Raw genomic sequence first — 19691 nt, forward strand, 5'->3', positions numbered from 1 at the left:
GCAATGTCAGCAGTGACAGAAAAGTTCCAGAAGACTGCAGATCAAATTCTATTGTCACTTAAACTAGTGTAGATCCAGAATAACTACTGATATCAGTGGAGTTACTCCATACTTATTCCATCAAATGAGAACAAAAATTAGCCCCAAGTGGATAACCTTCAAACATGGAAGACTTATTATGGCACCCAAATTCCACATTTGGATGCTTACATTGGCTCTTTGGCACGGACACTATGCATTTATGATTTGAGCATACAGATGAGGGATCTCATGGAATCTATCAAGGCCCCCATAGCTGAAAACTGGACCTCAAGGACTTTTAGCTCTAAACCTCATTCATACGATGGAGTCACAGCATCAATTCTTACCTTGTATTTGGATAACTGGGCCTTCTTCTCATATAATTCAGTTTTGGGCTCCACTTGAGTGTGCAATATGGCTTGGTACTCTGTAAGCCACTGAGTCTGTGCCTTGTACTTGTCTGAGAATTCCTTTGACAACTGGAGGCACTTCTCTAAGGCCATATGCTCCTTCCTGATAGAGCTGGCCAGCTCTTCAAGCTGCTCCATGTAATCACTGATCTCTTTCCTTAACTGGTCAGCTTTATTTCCTTCCATGTATTTAATAGCCCGATCACCTTTCTCACGGGCAGATTTCAGCAAATTATGGCCTACATCCATGTCACTCAAAAGAAGCTGTAAAGAAAAATATGGAGATTAACAGAGAAAGTAGATGGAGTCTTTACCCCTTTCAGTCTCCTTTGTTTTAATTTTTATCTCAAAGAGATGCTAGTAGCAATGTCTTTTTCAAACTACTGAGGCCAAAGAGATCGAGCAGGGAAGTGTGGAGAAGCTTGCACTTGTGCTGTAATTCAACACAATATTGTCAACTGAGGATCTGGACTTCTCTCTCCAAGACTATCAGCTCATCACTTTTCATAATCAATAAATTCACTTTAAATCAGATAATTAAACAGTTCAAATTCATTATACTGTTTTATTGCAATACAATGAATGCTGACAGTAGACGCAGAGTGACTACTATATGTTTTATCACCTAGGTCAATATTTCAAAGGCTGGCTTAAGTGGAACAGATACAAGAAAATATAATTCTTCATTCTCCACTGCTTATTAAGTAGGGCTAACTGGAAAAACAAAACAGTGTGCATCTCAGAAAGGAATTAAAGCTTTCATTAATTTAAAGATACAATGTTTTAAAACCACATAATAGAAATCAGCCAGTGGTGATGAAATTTCAGGAGTTGAACCAGGAAATTTTATTTATGGAGTTTGTCAAATACAACGTACACAAGATAATGTGGAACAGTTGAAAACTGTTCTTTGGCACAGCAGGTTTAAATATTGCAAGGAGACTGAGGAATTAATTCACAACTCTGAGGTAAAGTGTGAGTTTTACCACTGGGTTAGTTCAGTGGGAGGAATGGAAGAGTTTTGCTCCCCACAATGCATTTTTATAATAAAATTTGTATCACATGATCATTTGAGTGTCTTTTATTTTAAATTAAATCAAAATATAAACACCCTCTATTAGAAGAATGGGATTATACCATTTGGCATCATCCATGAATTTCACTATGAAGTTACCAATGTCATCAAACTCCACACACTAGGAGAACATCAAATTTTACACCCAATGCTCTCTATGCTGCTAACTACTCTGGACTGTTAGAATCAGAATTTGGAGTAACTGTGAGTACACCATTAAATGTGGACTAGTGTGTGTGACATAACTCATGAAGAAAAATGACTAACAAATCCCAAGTTCAGGTGTACTGTACCTCCAGTTTCTGCATTTTCTTCTCCATTGCTGTTTTATCCACTACATCAGTCTTGGTTACCACATTTTTAAAGTTCTGGCTAGTGGCTCCATACCAATCTGTGTAAGTGCAGAAAGCTAATTCTGACTCCTCCATACTTCGAATCTCTTCTTCCAGGAACTTTATTTGTTCCTTCAAACAAATGTTGGAGACAGAAAGTGAAATGCTTATCATTGTCCAATTCTTGACAAGAGAATGTTTAATAAAAGCAACAAAATACTATTTTATGAAAGAATAATCAATTTACTAAGTTCATTGACTTGTAAATAAGTCCTTTCATATCCACCGGATAATTGTTCTCTTAGGGGTTTTCTGTATTCTCTTCTCAATGTGTGTGTATAGCAATCACTAAATGTTAAAATGGAGTAATATTTTAGCACTAAAGGGGGAAGGTACAGGTGATAAAATTCTATTTTATATTTTTAAGTCAATTTAGGCCTGATTTTCACTAGGAAATTACGTAGGTGAAACTTATACACCCCTGAGCAATACAGTTAAACCGACCTATCCCCCAGTGTAGACAGTTCTAGGTTGATGGGGTAATTCTCCCACTGACGTAGCTGTCGCCTTTTGGGGAGCTGGAGTACCTATCCTGATTAGAGAAGCTCTCCTGTCGGCATAGGTAGCATCTTCACTGAAGTGCTGAAGTGGTGCAGCTGTGCCGCTGCAGCATTTTAAGTGTAGATGTACCCTTAGTGATTGTGAGAGGTGTCAGATTGAAAGTACCATAATCTGAAGTGATCTGCAGAATGGACCTTGCCAGTTCAAGTTTCCCCACAACATCTCATCGATGTGCCTCCTCCATGACAACCTGAAGGCACTTCTCTAAAATTCATTCAGTGTCCATGCACACTGAACCCTCAACTTGTCTGCTGGGACTGCCAAAAGAGGCATCAGTCGGTATCCCCTGGCATGGTATTTTTGTGATGTAGATAATTTACACAAACTGTCCATAAGAAAACAGAATGTGACTACCAACACATTTCACACAGATTGCTAAACACCCATGACATGGTGACAATTTATGATTACTGCAGAAGTTGGCTGAAAGGTCTGTTTCCTATTAACAATGATCTGATCCATCTAGCCCACTGAAATCTAGAGAGGGGAGGGTTCTTGTATGTGCACATTATATGATTAAGGATTCTACATCAATGATTTCTGCTAACCGCGCCCAATAAATAATACCTACCTGTGTCTCCCCCTTTGCTGACATTACATAATAAAATGAATGAATTTCCATTACTTACCAGTACATGAAGGATAAGAGCTTGGTACCGAGAGGTAAGCTGGGTAGCTTGATTTCCCATTCTACTGGTGGTATGACTTTCTTCCAGGATTTGCTGAGCTAATACCCCAACTTCCTCAACATCATCCTTGTAGATTGTTATTTCTTCATGCCATTTCTGAGACAAAGAAGACAGACATTATTAAGTGTATGTGATTACAACCATGTATCTTAACACTGGAAATGTAGTAGTTTACTCTGGTCAGCATGGCAGAGACACTCAACACAGCCATGGGAGAGTGCACTGGATTCGATTCTGGTTCCCTCATCATGAAAATAATTGAATAGAGTCCAGTTCCAGGAACAAACTCTTCTCTCTATTGTGCCTGTGCACTCTACAGGCCAACTGAATTTCAGATCCCACACTGAGATTACAGCTCTGGCAAAATCATCTCTTCACCTGTAAGTGGAGCAAATTTGATCTGGACTCCCTGAAAGGCAAAGGCAATGTCATATTTACAGTCATTTTTCATCGCAGAACTACACTGTAACGTATAAACCATGTGTGATATATACAGGGTTTCTCAAACAGATGGAAAGTAATTACCTTCATTTGCTGTAGCTGCATCTCCTTTGTTGCTCTGTCAGACTGCCGCCCAGTCCTGATATTAACTTTCTCCTCCAGCGTCTTAAGCCAGTCATCTACCTTCTGAAACTTTTTCTCCATTAACCTCAGTCTGTTCAGAGTGGTGTTTAGCTGGGTCCTGGCCTCAGAAAGCCTGTGCTGGTAAACTTGCCAATCCTGTCGCATTGACTCCAGTGCTCTGTCTTCTATCTGGGGTATGCCCCAAGGTATCACCTCCTCCCTGCCATGGAGTGCTGCATTTAGTAATGCCTGTCCCTCTGCACAATTGACCTGTAGTTCCTGCAAGTTTACAATTACAGGGGTAACTTGTTCACATGTTTTACACTAACAGTGGTAATCACGTTTTGCAGACTAGATAACAGCCTACCTCCTTTGACTTCAATGGAGCCACAAAATCACCCAGTGTATTTAAAGTTGAGTACCTTATACCACCTCGGTGGTAGTCTGGTCATGAACACCTTAACACAGCCTGGCACAGTGATTTTTTTTTTTAACATGATCACTAGCGTTGCTCAATGAATTACGGGATACATTTATGGCCAAAATGTGCTTATGTTCCTCCTTCAGCTGCTGAGCTTATCAGAACTTCCAAAACATAGGTCATCTTTGCCAGCATGGGCACTTGGGATACCTGAGCACATTCAGCACATCCTTGAACTCAAGGCTTTCGGGCTGGCAGCCAGCACACTACTACCTTGCCAATGTGGTAACTTTAAAAACCAAATCTGTTTCATTAATTCCTGGATCTGTTTTCCATTGATCTTAGCCAGATGCTTATTTTTGCCCTATGTAGCTAAAAACAGCCACAAAGGGTACCACATTTTAAATAAAGTTGATTAAAAAAAGGCATACAAAATCAGGAAACAGCTGGTTTGGAGGAGATTTATGGCCCAGATTTTTTAGTAATAAATATGCCAGTATTTTCCCTGTAAATATTTCACATACAATTACAAACGAATTCCCGGCATCCTTTATAGTTAAGAATTACAACGTGCTGGATATTAACTTTCTCCTCCAGGGTATTAAGCCAGTCTGGTTTTATTCTGAGACTGTGCAACTCAGGCTCGTCATAAATCCATTTGATACCAAAATGGGCTAACCAAATTACAGAGTATGATGGTCCCCAGTTTTCTGATGAAGATATCTGAAACAGAAGACACACTTGAGTTTCTGCTGTTAATTCCAGAACAGAATGAAAATGACTTTAATAAAAAAGCCAAGAAGGGACCATCTGTTCAAACACTGCACAAGAGAAGAGCACAGCAATCTGAAATGTATACTTCTTTTCATTTATTTCTATGAAAGATCCCATCCTTAATTTTAAGAAACTTTCCTTCCATGTAAATATTTTAGAAGCATAATTTTGTAGAGAGATATATACACGCATATCCACACTGACTTTAATACCTTTAAAAAATCTTGTGTAAGATAGTGGGTATTTCACATTTGCAGCCCTTAATCACAAATTGTCCCATCAACTTCATAAATAGGTTATATTTGATTAATACTGTATAGCCCTTTGTGTTATTGCTATGTCAAAAAGAGGACTAAAATAAATAATCTCTCACTCAGTTGCTAAGTCATGAAAGACTTAAGACTCAATGAACAAAATTCGCTCTAATGTGATCGTATGGATTTATTTCAGCTGATTAAGAGAAAAGTGGTATCATGTTTCCTCTTCAGATCCCTTCAGTTCTGGCTTTTAGAACCTGACAGTACTTTACTGTAATATTGTTGACTATATTGTAGACAGAGTTGTACAAAGTTTTCTTCTTAAAGACTTAAATTCAGGCCAGATTTACTGCAGTCTGCAAAACTGCAAAAGTTTTGTGTGATTGTGGCCTTATGGGCTGATATATGGGGTCAACTGGAAGTCACAAAACTCAAACCCTAAAAGTCAACAGGATTTTAAACAAGAGTTTAAAGGCACCAGGATTGAGTCTACTAGTTGGGCCTTATACAAGAGTCCTTGTGCAAAATATAAATCAATTAACAAGTCCAAAGCCCACTATATCTAGAGATCTAGAAAACTTACCAGTTTCAGTCTGCAGTGGTTTGTGTGAACCACTTTGCCAGTTTTGGTTCATGAAGGCATTGATTCTTTGAGTTCTGAGTTCAAACTACACCTGAAACTCTAAGAATAACTCAGCTGAAAATATTAGGTTTTACCTGATATTTTTGCTCTACTTCCATTGCATAGTTAAATAAAATAGTAGTACCAACAACAACAACAACATAGTCAGAGCCATAAAAAAGAACTGTAAGAATCTGAAGGAAGCCTTTGATGAACCACAATATGTTGGGGAGGAGTCAACATGGCTACTATAAAGGAAAATCACGCCTTACAACTCTAAAAATATTATTTGAGGATGTCAATAAGCATGTGGACAAGGGGGATCCCCAGTGTACTTGGACCTGCAGAAAGCTTTTGACAAGGTCCCACATCAAAGGCTCTTCAGCAAACTAAGCAGTCATGGGAAAAGAGGGAATATCCTCTCATGGATCAGTAACTGGTTAAAACATAAGAAACAAAGGGTAGGATAAATGGTTAGTTTTCACAATGGAAAGTAGTAAGTAGTTGGGTCTCTCAAGGATCTAGGACCTGTGCTGTTCAACTTATTCATAAATGATATGGGAAAGGGGGTGAACAGTGAGGTAACTCAATATGCAGACCATACAAAATTACTGAAAATCGTTAAGTCCACAGCTGATTGCAAAGAGTTACAAGGGGATCTCACAATACTGGGTGACCGGGCAACAAAATGGCAGATGAAAGTCAACATTGAGAAGCGCAAACATATATTGGAAAAAATAATCCGTACAATACATACAAAATGATGGGGTCTAAACTAGATGTTACCACTCAAGAAAAAGATCTTGAAGTCCTCATAAATAGTTCTCTGAAAACATCTGCTTAATGCACAGCAGCAGTCAAAAAAGCTAACAATGTTAGGAACTATTAGGAAAGGGATAGATAATAAAACAAAAAATATTGTAATGAGGTTATATAAATCCATGGTGTGCCCACATCTTGAATACTGCATGCAGTTCTGGTTTCCCCATCTCAAAAAATATATATTAGAATTAGAAAAGGTGCAGAATAGGACAATGAACATGATGAGGGGTATGGAACAGCTTCCATATGAGGAGAAATTAAAAAAAAGACTGGGACTGTACAGCTTAGAAAAAGAACAAACTAAGGGAGATGGATATAATAGAGGTCTATAAAAAGGACAGTTACCTGTTCCGTAACTGGCGTTCTTCGAGATGTGTTACTCATGTCTAATCCACAGTAGGTGTGCGCGATCGCCATGTGCACCAGTGCTGGAAGTTTCTCCCTTAGCAGTACCCATACTGGGGGAGCACTGTGGCGACCCCTGAAATGGCGCCTGTATATCGCGCTATAAGGGGGACCGCACGCTCACCCCACCCTCAATTCCTTCTTGCCGGACAACTCTGACAGAGGGGAAGGAGGGCGGGGTGTGGAATAGACATGAGCAACATATCTTGAAGAATGCCAGTTATGGAACAGGTAACTGTCTTTTCTTCTTCGAGTGATTGCTCATGTGTATTCCACAGTAGGTGATTCCAAGCCATACCTGTTGGAGGTGGGTAGGAGTTCACAATAGGCCGGGACAGAGTACTGCCCTGCCGAACCCGGCGTTATTCCTAGACTGGGAGACGACTGCATAATGCGAAGTAAACGTGTGAACAGAGGCCCAAGAGGCTGCTCTACAAATGTCTAGGATAGGGACATGGGCTACGTAGGCAGCTGATAAGGCCTGAGCCCTCGTAGAGTGTGCCCTGATGATTGGCGGCGGGGGAACCCCTGCCAGATCATAGCACGTATGCACGAGGTGATCCAGCCGGAAAGGAGATAAGTTGCCCTTTCACCCACTCAGCTGAGGCAACAAAAAGTTGCGAAGATTTCCGGAATGGCTTGGTGCAGGAATCCTTCATCCCATGCAGCCTGACATCCGTCTGGTCCACAAAGAGCGCTTTCCCATCAAACGAGAGGTCCTGCATAAGGGATTGGGCCTCCATCAACAGTCCAGACAGGAGGAGCCACAACGCCCTGCACATGGAGATCACCGAAGCCATGGAGCGGGCTGCAGTGTCGGCTGCATCTCACGCCGCTTGCAGGGCCACTTTCGCTGCTGCTGCTGCTGCCCCCTCTTCTATTAGTGCCCTAAAGTCCTTCCTGTCCCGGTCTGGGAGGAGAGGCTCAAACATAGGCAGAGATTCCCACAGGTTAAAGTCATATCTGCTCAGTAAGGCCTGGTGGTTGGCTACCCTGAGCTGGAAACTTGCCAAGGAATAAATCTTTCTACCAAAGGAGCCCAGTCGTCTGGCATCCTTATTCTTGGGGGTAGGGGCCAGATGGCTCTGACGCTCTCTGTGGTTTACCAACTCTACCACAAGCGAGTTAGGTGCCGGGTGGGAATAGAGGTACTCATGGTCCTTGGCAGGCACAAAGTACTTCCTTTCAGCCTTCTTGGAGATTGGCACCAAGGAGGCGGGAGTTTGCCACAGTGTTGGAAATGTTGGCTACACCCTGGTGCAGGGGTAGAGCCACCCGGCCCGGTGCCAAGGGGGACAATACATTAAAGAGGGAATCGGAGGGGCCCTCCATTTCCTCAGCCTGCAGCTGAAGGCTGGATGCCACTCGCTTTAGCAGGTCTTGGTGTACCTTAAAATCCTCCTGAGGGATTAGTGGTGGAGGAACCGTTATGGTGTCATCCAGTGCCAGGGAAAGAGCAAGCACAGAGCTGTGGGCCTTGGTCAGTACCGGGGGGGTCGAGCCCCAGATCAGAGTCTGGGCGTGGGTCCACCGACTCGTGGCCCGCCGATCTGTCTCTTAGGCAACCAGAAGACGCTGATGGAGCCGGAGATGCTCCGGTGACCGAGCGGGCCCCCCTCTGGGCGGGCATCGGCGGCCACAGTGCCCACTGGCACCACTGTCCCTGCCACGGGGCCCCTTACCACGGACCCGGCTGAGGGCCCGGTGGCGGTAGTTGTTTCAGCTGAGCCGCGTGGGCTGAGGTTGGGCGTCTGGGTGCGAAGGCCGAGGTCATCGTCAAGCGCACGGTCTCACAGGAACGGTATAAGTGGCGGTGCCTGCGATGCCGCCTCCCTCGGGACCTGGACCTCTAAGTCGAGGAATGGTACCCGCCCTTGAAGAGCTGCTTCAGTACCCATGATGGCAGCGGGAGTTCCGGTGCCCCGATGCCGAGGCATCGTGAGAGGAATCTCAAGCATGATGTCTAGTTGAGCGGGAACTGGAACGAGAACAACGACATCTATCCCGTCGAGACCGGCTGCGGTAGTCGTGTCGCGAAGGGAAATGTTCCCGGTGCCGCTCTCGATGCTTGTGCTCACTGGAAGGCAGCATAGAGGGTCTCCGAGACTCCCATCCGGGTGATGACCGGGATGGTCTGGTCGGCGTCGAGGGAGGGCGTGAGCTGCTGGACGACCGGTCGCTGCACGCTGAATGGTGCGGGGAATGGTCCTCAGAGTGGGAACTGTGACCCGCAGGAGAGGTTTGATGGGCACCAATTGGAGGTTTGGCCCGGGACTGGGGACCCGTCACCGGTCACGCGCCTGGAACCGGGAGACTCAATGTCTTTCGCAGCCTGAATCGCCTCCGGTGCCGATGGCATCCATACCGGTGGAAATGTGTGCGCAGACGGTGCTGGGCTGCTCCGCTCAACACGAGTCAGAGATCTTGAGCACGGGGGTGGGGGGGAGGACCGTGGGCTGCCCAACGCAGAAGCAGCCTCCCCTCTTTCCTTGTCTCGGCGCCACTGCGAGGTAGGGCCCTTTCCCTGCTTCTTGGAGGGGGAACGGTGCCGGCTAGTAGAGGGTGCCTCGCTACATACCGATGGTGTGGCGACGGGCGCAGAGTCCACCCGGTGCGCCGGAGTTGGGGCCCAACGCCGATTCCATCAAGAGAGCACGGAGTCTAATGTCTCTCTCCTTCTTGGTCCGCAGCTTGAATGACCTGCAGATCTTACAACGTTTGCAGATGTGAGTCTCACCCAAACAGTGGAGATACTCAGCGTGCAGGTCACTCCTAGGCATAGAACGGCGACAGAAGTCGCACAACTTGAAGCCTTGAAGTCTACCCTCACTTGAAACTGGGCGGTTTCAAAGTGAGGACCCGCATGTCTTCCCCCACCCCAAAATCCTAGGGTAGGTCTCCCCTTCGGCTGCCACCACCCGGTCAATTCCGTGGGCCGGGACACCCCTGTTTCCCCCCTTGGGAACACAGATCAATTCACAGAGGAGGAACCTCCCCCCCCTCTTCCCTCTCTCCAGCCTGCTCTGGAGACAGAGTTGCCTGGATTCAAACGCCTTGAATCTCACACACACAGGGAAGCAGCCCACTTCCCCCTCCCCTTCCCCTGAATTTCCCCAAGGGAAGGAATTAACCAAGTCCAAAGAAAAGAAAAGAATTTATTAAAGAATAAAAAGAAAAATACAGAATCTCTATGAGCCCAAGCTGGACACTCATAGGGTATAACCTTATCAATCTCTGGAGAGAATCCCCTCTCCCCCTTTTCTCAGTAAAAGCAATATCAGCAAACAGGAATAAAGCATTTCCTTTAGCAAACACACAATTGCAAATATAGAAATCAAATCATAAGACTAATTCGCCTTTCTAATTAATACTCACTATTAATTAGTAGAAACTACTCCAGGAGAACTTGGGGACATGACTGTCTCTAACAACTGAACAACTGAAGTAACACTCTAACAACTGAAGTAACAATTCCACGAACACTACCACTAAGGTCAAGTAGAAAGGCTGCAGCAGAGCTGGAGCACAAAGTTCCAACTATCTTCACTGGCAGCAAGAAGGAACTAAGGGTGGGGGGAGCATGCGGTCCCCCTTATAGGCGATATACTGGCGCCACTCCAGGGGTCGCGACGGTGCTCCCCTAGAACAGGTACTGCTGAGGGAAAAACGTCCGGCACCAGTGCACGTGGCGATCACGCACACCTACTGTGGAATACACATGAGCAATCACTCGAAGAAGAATCATGAATGATGTGGAGAAACTGAAGAGAAAAGTGTTATTTACACCTTCCCGTAACACAAGAACTAAGGATAACCCAATGAAATTGATAGGCATCAGGTTTAAAACAAACAAACGGAAGTACTTCTTCACACAACACACAGTCAAGCTGTGGAACTCATTGCCATGGGAAGTTGTGAAAGCCAAAAGTCTAACTGGGTTCAAAAAAGAATTAAATAAGTTCATGTAGGATAGGTTCACAAATGGCTATTAGCCAAGATGGTCAAGGATGTGACCCCATGCTCTGGGTATCTCTAAACCTCCAACTGCCAGAAGCTGGGACTGGACAACAGAGGACGAATCATGCGATAATTGCTCTGTTCTGTTCATTCCCTCTGAAACACCTGATATTGGCCACTGTCAGAAGACAGGTTACTGGACGAGATGGACCATTGGTCTGATCCAGTATGGCTGTTCTTATGTTCTTAAGATGAACTAGTAGGCTGGAGGTGAATTGCTTGTCCCTTTGAAGTGAATGGGATTTTTGCTATTGATTTTATTGCAGTCAGGATTTCACTCTCATTTTGCGCCAGTACAATGGGTGGCATATAGATTTCTCATTTGTATCCAGAAATCAGGTAGTTAGAAATAAAGTAAATGTCATTATCTGTGCCTGAAAATGGGAGGACCTGTTGAAGTCCACTTATAAAATCAAGGCTTGTAAGTCTTTTGCATGTCTAGAACGTGTTTTAAAAAACAACAATAGTAAAATAATTGCATTACTGTGCATTAATTTTTTTTCCAAGATAAACAAGGAATACAACCTCTCTGTCATGAAATTATTGTTATTCTATTTTACAAGTGGAATTAATTTAGATTGGGTGCCATGCCACGCATACTATACCTGTAGGTCCCGGAGTGTTGACTCATGTGTCTGAGCATCACCTTCAAGGTATGATAAACATTCAAGTTTTTCCTGTTCCTTTTCCAGCCATATTTCAAAGGCCTTCAGTTTTCTTTGGTATTCATGATGTAAGTGAAGCAGTTTCTCAGATTTGGTTACAGCCTCCTGTTTGTTAAAAATACTTCATTAGAGCCACAGCCAGTTAAGAGATTATAGAATCATAGAAACATAGAACTGGAAGGGACCTCAAGAGGTCATCTAGTCCAGTCCCCACTCAAGGCAAGACTAATTATTGTAAATTATATATCCTAGAAATGGAATACAAAGATTGGATCTAGAGCTGAACTTTCCCAAAGTTCAGGGTGTCTAGATTCAGGGGGATTGTTTGTGTAATTACAGAAAAAGAGGGTGACATCTATGAAGATATAGATGTAGATTCAGTTGGGAACTTTGGCTTAGTTTGAGGCTATTTGAATCTGGTCTTTTGGTTTGAGACCATTTATAGTTAAATCATTGATTAATGGTAACAATGGCCCAGATTTCATTTCCTTTGTTTTTAAACTAGCACAACTCCAGTGACTTAGTTGGAATTATTCCTGATTGTCATAAGTGTGATCTCAGAATCTGGCCCATTTTCTTTTCAGGAATTCAGACCCTTGTCAACTACATACAATAATAGTTCCACCTCTTATTTAGAGTATATAATAGCATTCATTATGGAGAATCTCACAGTGTTTTGCTATATCTAAAGATGACTTTGCTGATCACTAAGAACTAGACTGTAAACCCTATACTTACACTGATAAACAATCACTTTCATGAGTAGTCCCTCTGATTTCACAATCTGGCCCTAAAACACTGCCATATCTGGGGCACACCACCATAGCCATCATATGTCAGCAACATTACAGAATGGTGTGTTTAAAGGCAATACTAAAAGATTATCTGCAACTGAAACTGCAGGAGGATTTCTGTAATTACCAGCAGAGGAGTTTGGTCAGGACACTAGGGTTAAGTCCCATGCTTACTAAATGTGCCATGAGATCTTTGCTGACTACAAGAAGGTTAGGCTTCATTTTTACATCTCATGTAAAAGATAATGACCCCAGCATTATGCTGGACTACTACTTCAGGACTGATTGAGAATCTCAACATTATTATTGCACCTCGATTTCTCATCCACATTTTGTCCAGGCCCTCACTGGTTTTTTTTTTTTCATCAGATGCCACAAAACCACAGCCCAATGTGGCGTGACTGCAGAAGAGTTTCTGCAAGTACACAAATTTTTCAAAAGTTCATGATTTTTTAAAAGATATTGTATTAAAACTGCTTCAGCCTTCATCAGTCTGTGACATAAAACTTTCCAAAATCCTTTCTGGGCTAGTGCTGGAACCCGCCAGCACTTACCATTGAGTGTAGCACGTACTCTGATGAGTCATATGACACAGAAGTCAATGGGACTCAGACCAGTAATAAGCACTATATGTAGTAGTAACTATAAAATTAGGCCCTTGGTGAATTACTTAACAGTTTGTCTAGTGTTTACATTTGCTGTATGACATGCATTCATGGTCAAACAAAAATCCTTCTTTGTATTTGCACTAATGTTTCTAAGCTTTTGGTCCTGTTGGGTGAAATCCTAGTTATACTAAAGTCAATGAGAGTTGTTTTTGAATTCAAGATAGCCAGATATATTAAATCTGCCCCCCAAATTATACACATTAAAAAATTCTGAAATATACAAACCAACAGGCCCTCTCTCCTTCCACCCAAACTCAAAGAAAAACATTGGAGTACTGCCACGATAAACTGTACCATTGTCCTGTCTTTGAGGAACCTGTATCGTTCTTGGAGGTCCTGGAGTTCAAGCTGGGTTACATAATGCTCAGTCATGCCAGTGCCTTTTGCTTCAATAGTCTCTAGTAGGCTGCTGTGACTCAACACTTCTTCACTGAGTAACTGCATAACAGAGAGTAAATGGACAGGTTTACTAATGATCAATATTCAAACAAGTCCAGAGACAGCTTGTTTGTTTGTAAGGTTATTAGTGGGTTTTTTTTGGTCTGTTAGTTTGTTACTTACATACATTGCTCTTAGAGATTCTGCTCTCAATAGGTCTGCACAGTAGAATTGTGCCCACTGAATTTATTATGGTTCAAGTTCCTCCAAGTGCAAGACTAATTTCTTCCACCTTGCTATTTCTCTCATAAACACATAGCAGTGTATGCATGAGGGAAAAAAAACCCCAAAGCCAGAGATGCCTATCAAAATAGAACTCCACTCCACATACCTCTCCCTTGGGAGAGGATGAAAGCAGGAATGAACCACAGTCAGATGTTAGCCACACTGCTTAATGCACAACTCAAAGGCACTCCGATATTAAAGTGGTTAAGGGTGTGCATGTGTGTAAGAAACTATCTAGCATAACACTTCACTGGAGAAGTAACAGCAATAATGACATTGCATGGCAATTAATAACCACCTGGATTAAGCACTTGAGGCTTCACTTTGGGCCCTTAACTCCTTTAACTGGCTATTTATTTCAACCAAATGTCTGACTCAAAACACATTATTACTTAACTAAATGCAATGTATGACTATAATGCAGAAAAGGTCTGATTCACAGTTGCCCAGCACTCTGTGTAGTTATATACACCAGCACAGAAGCAATGCTGTGAAGTAAAACATGTCCATTCTAATTTGGTAGCATATTGTGCCATTTTGCACAAGAATATGAGAGAATGATGAGAATATAAACTTGAAGAAGATTTATCTCTACGGCTTTTTTTTTTTTTTTTTAAATAAAGTCAGTTGGCCAAAATTTGAACTTCACCCTACCATGGACAGATTTCCTGTCTAGTATGGTTTATAGTACTGTTTCCCCACGCCCCAGAAATTAATGGCTGCTGCAGCAGATTTTAATGAGGAAACAGGACTTCAATCTGAACAGCTATTTGCCTGATTTCTAGTGCGTACATCAGGGTAGCATCTAGGTATCAAACATTTGTATCTGTCGGTTTAGACATCATCATATTTATTCCATTATAACATACAGTAAAACTATTACTCATATCACCAAAGAGGATTTTTCTTAAGACTATAGTAACAGTAAACAAACCTTTGCTTTGCTGAGGACAGCTGTTTTTTCCCTCAGCTCTGCACACTGTCTCTCAGAAGCATTCATGCTCGCTTCTACTTTGTCCATCCAGCTGGAAAATTTATGAACATCATCCTGGTAACTTGTCCATTTGGACAGAGCTCCTTCCAGCTGACTACAATTTAAAAATGCATATCAGTTGATATTCAGTATCTCATGTTATTCTAGCAATGAGTTAAGGCAATAAACAGTAATTCAAGTTTTATGTTTATTAGGGGGACAGAATGAAAGGAGACACGTAATATGCTGAACTGCCCCACGAAAAGTTGCAAGAAACTGTGCTCTGCCACAGATCTTGGTTGGCTAATATATAGAAGGGTACCAATACTAAGGCTACTTGCTCACATCTGAAAAGGGACAATAAAGGACATTAGTGGTGGATACAGGATGCTCAAGTAAATATATGGGTAAAGCATGGTATAAAGGAATAGAATCTATAAGTCTTGACTCCAAGTACCCTACTTTATATCTTATCATACACTAGGGAGCAGATACTATCTACTGATAAATAGTCTTGGCTGTTTGAAACTTGGAAACATTTGTAATTAGTGATGCTTACCATATCAGACTGCATTTTTCTGTATTTCCTATTTAAGTATCATCACCATGACTCTCATTGACAGTGAGGGAATTACTATCATCACATTTTACATAACATTGTTCCAGCCTTTGAGGTTATGAGTACCTCCCGAGAAGTGCCTAGTGACACACAGTTCTACTGAAGTCAGGATCTTGCAGGCTTTGGCCCTTAATTTTCTTAATGTCCCTTTTATTTGGATTTCATACCATGGTTTTCATACAGCACAGCGATTAAAATAACTGAATGAAACTTAAAATATTGGAAAATAAAGCTTACAATCAAATTATTAATACAGAGTCCATTTTTAATGGTAACAATAATGGCCTGTTTACACAGTGAATTAGTGTGTGGCAAGCCAAGGTGTGGATCTACAGCACACCATCTTGCCACATAATAACTCGCTGTATGGATACGTGCAGTGAAAGTCCCAGAATGCCCTGTAGTGGTGTCCACATGGCAAGTTACAGCGTGGCAAGTTGGTGTGCTGTAGATTCACATTGTGGCTTGCCGTGCACTAATTTGTTGCGTAGACAAGCCCTTAGACTATAACTGTAGTATCTTTTAGTGGACCAACTTCTGTTGGTGAGAGAGAAGCTTTTGAGCTACAAGGAGCTCTTTTTCAGGTCTTGGAAATGTACTAGGAGTGTCATAGCTAAACACAAGTCATAAATTCAGTGTCTTTATTAAGACCATGATTTTTATTAAACTATTACTTTTTAAAACAGTTTTAATAAAAACCATGGTCTTAATAAAGACATTTGAGTTAAGGCTTTTTACAACAATCTGTATCCCACAACCTGCCTTTTTGTCCTATGACTACAGGGGTGTTAACTGGCCACTTTACTTTGAATGGTCCCTTAGAATATGTGCTCACTACTTATGCTAAAATATCTGTTCCACCTTGCATTTAGCAGTGACACACACACAGTACCTTTCCCAGACCTGAAGAAGAGCTCTGTGCGGCTCGAAACATGGTCTCTCTGATCAACAGATGTTGGTCCAATGAAAGATATTACCTCGCCCACCTTGCCTGTCTTGTAATCATACGACTTCTGGAGATAACGCTAATATTTTCAACTGTGTTGTCTTCTGTTACCATTCCCCACTCACATCTTTTTTTTACCTTTTACAGTGAATGCAAGAGGACAAGAGAGAAGCCCATGTTTCCTTAAGCGTCTGTAACTGTTGTTCAATGACAGGCACTCCTGCTGGAGAAGTGTTTTTCAGAACAGATTCTCCTCTTGTCAGCATTATTTTCATCTGGATTTCCTTCTCCTGCTTCACCGATAACAGTCCCTAGAAAGCAAACAGATCTTGTTTTAGCCTCATTGTTGTGGCATATATGCAGTCCTCCTTCTACAAAGAGAAGAAATGGTTAATAAACGTCACTAGAAAAGCAGCTGTTACACTACACCCTGAATGGATTGTACAAGCTGTTTATCGGGCGGGTGGGCTTGACAGATGAGCCTCCCTAGTGAAAGAGGCCTTTCAAAGGAAGAGTTTGGGCCATAAGAGAAACCCTAGGACTCAGGGAGAGATAGTTTTCCTGGAATCTGGGCAGAAAGGGCTTTGTTCGACAGATTTCAGAGCTGAACACTATAGAGAAGAAGAGACTATAAAAACAGTGAGAGTTCAAGTTCCTAGTGATCCATGGAGAACTGGAGATATTTTGTGGTGAAAGAGCCCTTCTGCTGTGGTGCTGAAATAAAATTGTGTTTAAGACCCACCTACAACATCGACATGCCTCGACTTTTGAAATCCAGTGACCCCAGTATTGCCAGCTCTCACAATTTTATCACATCTAGTAGCATTTGGTGTTTTTCCTAAACCCCTGCTCTTGGAGTTGTGTGTGTATGGCGTTTTCAGCTTTCATTAAAAATAAAAAGGAACTGTCTAGCTCTTATGGTTGTGCAGAAAAGTCTGAAAACATTAACCATGACAGCCCCCCAAAACAGAAGGCAAATGAAAAGAATGCTACATTTATTATTTGGTTAAAAAACATGAGATTTCAACTCATAATTTTGGGGGCCTGACTCAGGATTTTTACATGCTGGAGATTAACAACTTTTTTGGGGGGGCGGGAGGATAGAGCATTGCAACATTATCTGAGAGCCACAATTAGGGTTACCATATTTGAACACTGAAAAAAGAGGACACTCCACAGGGCCCCCGGCCCCACCCAAACTCCGCCCCTTCCTCACCCCCATTCCAACCCCACCCCCTTCCTTCCCCATTGGGCCCCAAATCCCCTCCCCACCCCGCTTCCTCCCTTGAGCGTGCCACATTCTCCCTCCCAGCCACCCAAAACAGCCGCCTCCTCCCCAGGCTCCAACTTTCTCGGCTCCTGCCGCTATCCAGCCCGTGCGCCCTCAGCCGGGCGCTTCCCCCGCGCAGCAGCAGTCGGAGCCAGGGGTCTGCCCCCGAGCTGGGCATCCCAGCCCCAACACGCTCCCAGCTGTGAGGCTGCATCCCAACCGCAGGCTCCCTCCACCCCGCTACCAGCTGGACCTGGCAAGGCTGCGGCAGCTCAGGCCAGGTGGCTGGGGGATGCGCTGCAGTGCGGGCCCTTCCTGGGGGGGGGGGGGGGGGGGAAAGAGGGCTCCCGAGAGCTGCCGCTGCACGCTGAAAAACTTTCCCTTTGCACAGCCGAGATGGAGGAGGGAGAGACTGAGTCTCTGCCAGAGCTGTAGGGGATGCTTGGAGGAGGGAGAAGCGGCCACACACACCCCCCCCACCCGCAGCTGGCTGCAGAGACACCACCGCTCCTAACCGTGGGGCGCAGCGTTGCAGCAGTAGTGGGTGGGGAGGTGAGGTTGCAATCCACAGGCTGCAGCAAGCTGACACCCCAAGAGGAGAGAGGATCAGTGGGTAGGATTATCATACGTCCGTATTTTCCGGATGTTTTTATATATTTAAAAAATCCTCCCGGACGGTGATTAACAAATAAAAAGCTGGACATGTCCAGGGAAATACGGACATATGGTAACCCTAACCACAATCTACCCTGAATGAGCAATGCATTAGTTACTACAAACAAACAACAAACTACGTGAACAGAATGTTATGGTTACACAATACAGCACTTAAGTCACTTGTAAAATTTGACAGACAGTATGATTGTGTAACTAAAGAAAATATCATACTTTCTCTATAGCCTCAGTTAACCATGTATCATCTTGAAATTTTTTCTTCAATATTTACACCATTGTTCATGTCACAATGGTCCAGTATATCTTTATCTTAAATAAGGCCATTTTACTCCAAAAGGCAACATTTTTCCAAATGTTTTTTTTGAAGTACATGAAAAATTGGTGTTTGAATTTTGCAAACTTACTTATAGTGGTCAGTATTTCATAGCACCTGAAGGAATGGGTCCTATGTATGTCATCTTTGTATCCATTTGTTTACATACCTCCAGCTTTAACATTCTGCTGTCTAGAACACTTTTGTCAGCTGTAGGGAGACAGTAAGATTCCAGCATATGAACTACATCAGCCATCCAGTCCTGGAGTTCTTTCATGCCGTGAGAGAACTGATGGTGCTCTGCGACAATCCTATCCATTCTGGAAACCTTCTCCTGAAATTCATATGGATATTAACACTCCTAACCATTTCAGTGACTGCTCAGTATGCACTTAGAGCTTGAGATGCTGGTGGCTAAACTGTGTCTATCATATTTCATGCATATGTTGCATACTCAAGTGCGTATACTTGCAGTTATCTACTTTGCATATACAAACATGAGTGGTGCACACACTATATGCATGTGCCAATTTTACAAGTACACTCCATTCAGTCCCCCAAATTAGAAGATTTGGCTCTTCAAATGCTCCCTTTTTCAGTCTGTTCAATGTATCAATAGATTTAAGTGTTTAAACAAATCAGTCAGTCTCCTAAAATACAACATTAGTAAAACCATTTGAAGGGCCTAGTTACAAGTGAGAATTTTTTTTACGTAAAGTAGCCATTTTCATTTACATTTCTTCAATTCATAGATTCCATGGTCAGGAGGGACCACTGTGATAATCTAATCTACCCACCTGTATAACACAGGCCATAGAACTTCCCCCAAATAATTATCAGAGAGGATCTTTTAGAAAAGCATCCAACCTTGATTTAAAAATTGTCAGTGGTGGGGAATCTACAACAATTGGTAATTGTTCCAATGGTTAATTATTCTCACCATTAAAAAAGTATGGCTTATTTGCAGTCTAAATTTGTCTACATGCAATTTTCAGTCATTGGATCATATTATTAAAACTTTCTCAGCTAGACTGAAGAGCCCATTATTAAATATCTGTTCCCCATGCACATATCT

At 42.8% G+C, this 19691-nt stretch overlaps 1 protein-coding gene across 1 annotated transcript in view; it reads right to left on the minus strand.

The window, feature by feature from the left end:
* Window positions 1-19691, minus strand: part of SYNE1 (spectrin repeat containing nuclear envelope protein 1) — a 468360-nt gene that overhangs the window by 200936 nt on the left and 247733 nt on the right. Inside the window, exons 60-68 of the mRNA XM_045009096.1 lie at window positions 18786-18950; window positions 16497-16669; window positions 14755-14908; window positions 13452-13595; window positions 11636-11800; window positions 3674-3991; window positions 3089-3244; window positions 1800-1970; window positions 369-695 (exon numbers count right to left, since the gene is read on the minus strand). Coding sequence (XP_044865031.1) covers window positions 369-695; window positions 1800-1970; window positions 3089-3244; window positions 3674-3991; window positions 11636-11800; window positions 13452-13595; window positions 14755-14908; window positions 16497-16669; window positions 18786-18950 — 1773 coding nt within the window. The remainder of the gene's footprint in view (window positions 1-368; window positions 696-1799; window positions 1971-3088; window positions 3245-3673; window positions 3992-11635; window positions 11801-13451; window positions 13596-14754; window positions 14909-16496; window positions 16670-18785; window positions 18951-19691) is intronic.

Source organism: Mauremys mutica, chromosome 3 (assembly GCF_020497125.1).
Source record: "Mauremys mutica isolate MM-2020 ecotype Southern chromosome 3, ASM2049712v1, whole genome shotgun sequence".
Taxonomy (NCBI): Eukaryota; Metazoa; Chordata; order Testudines; family Geoemydidae; genus Mauremys; species Mauremys mutica.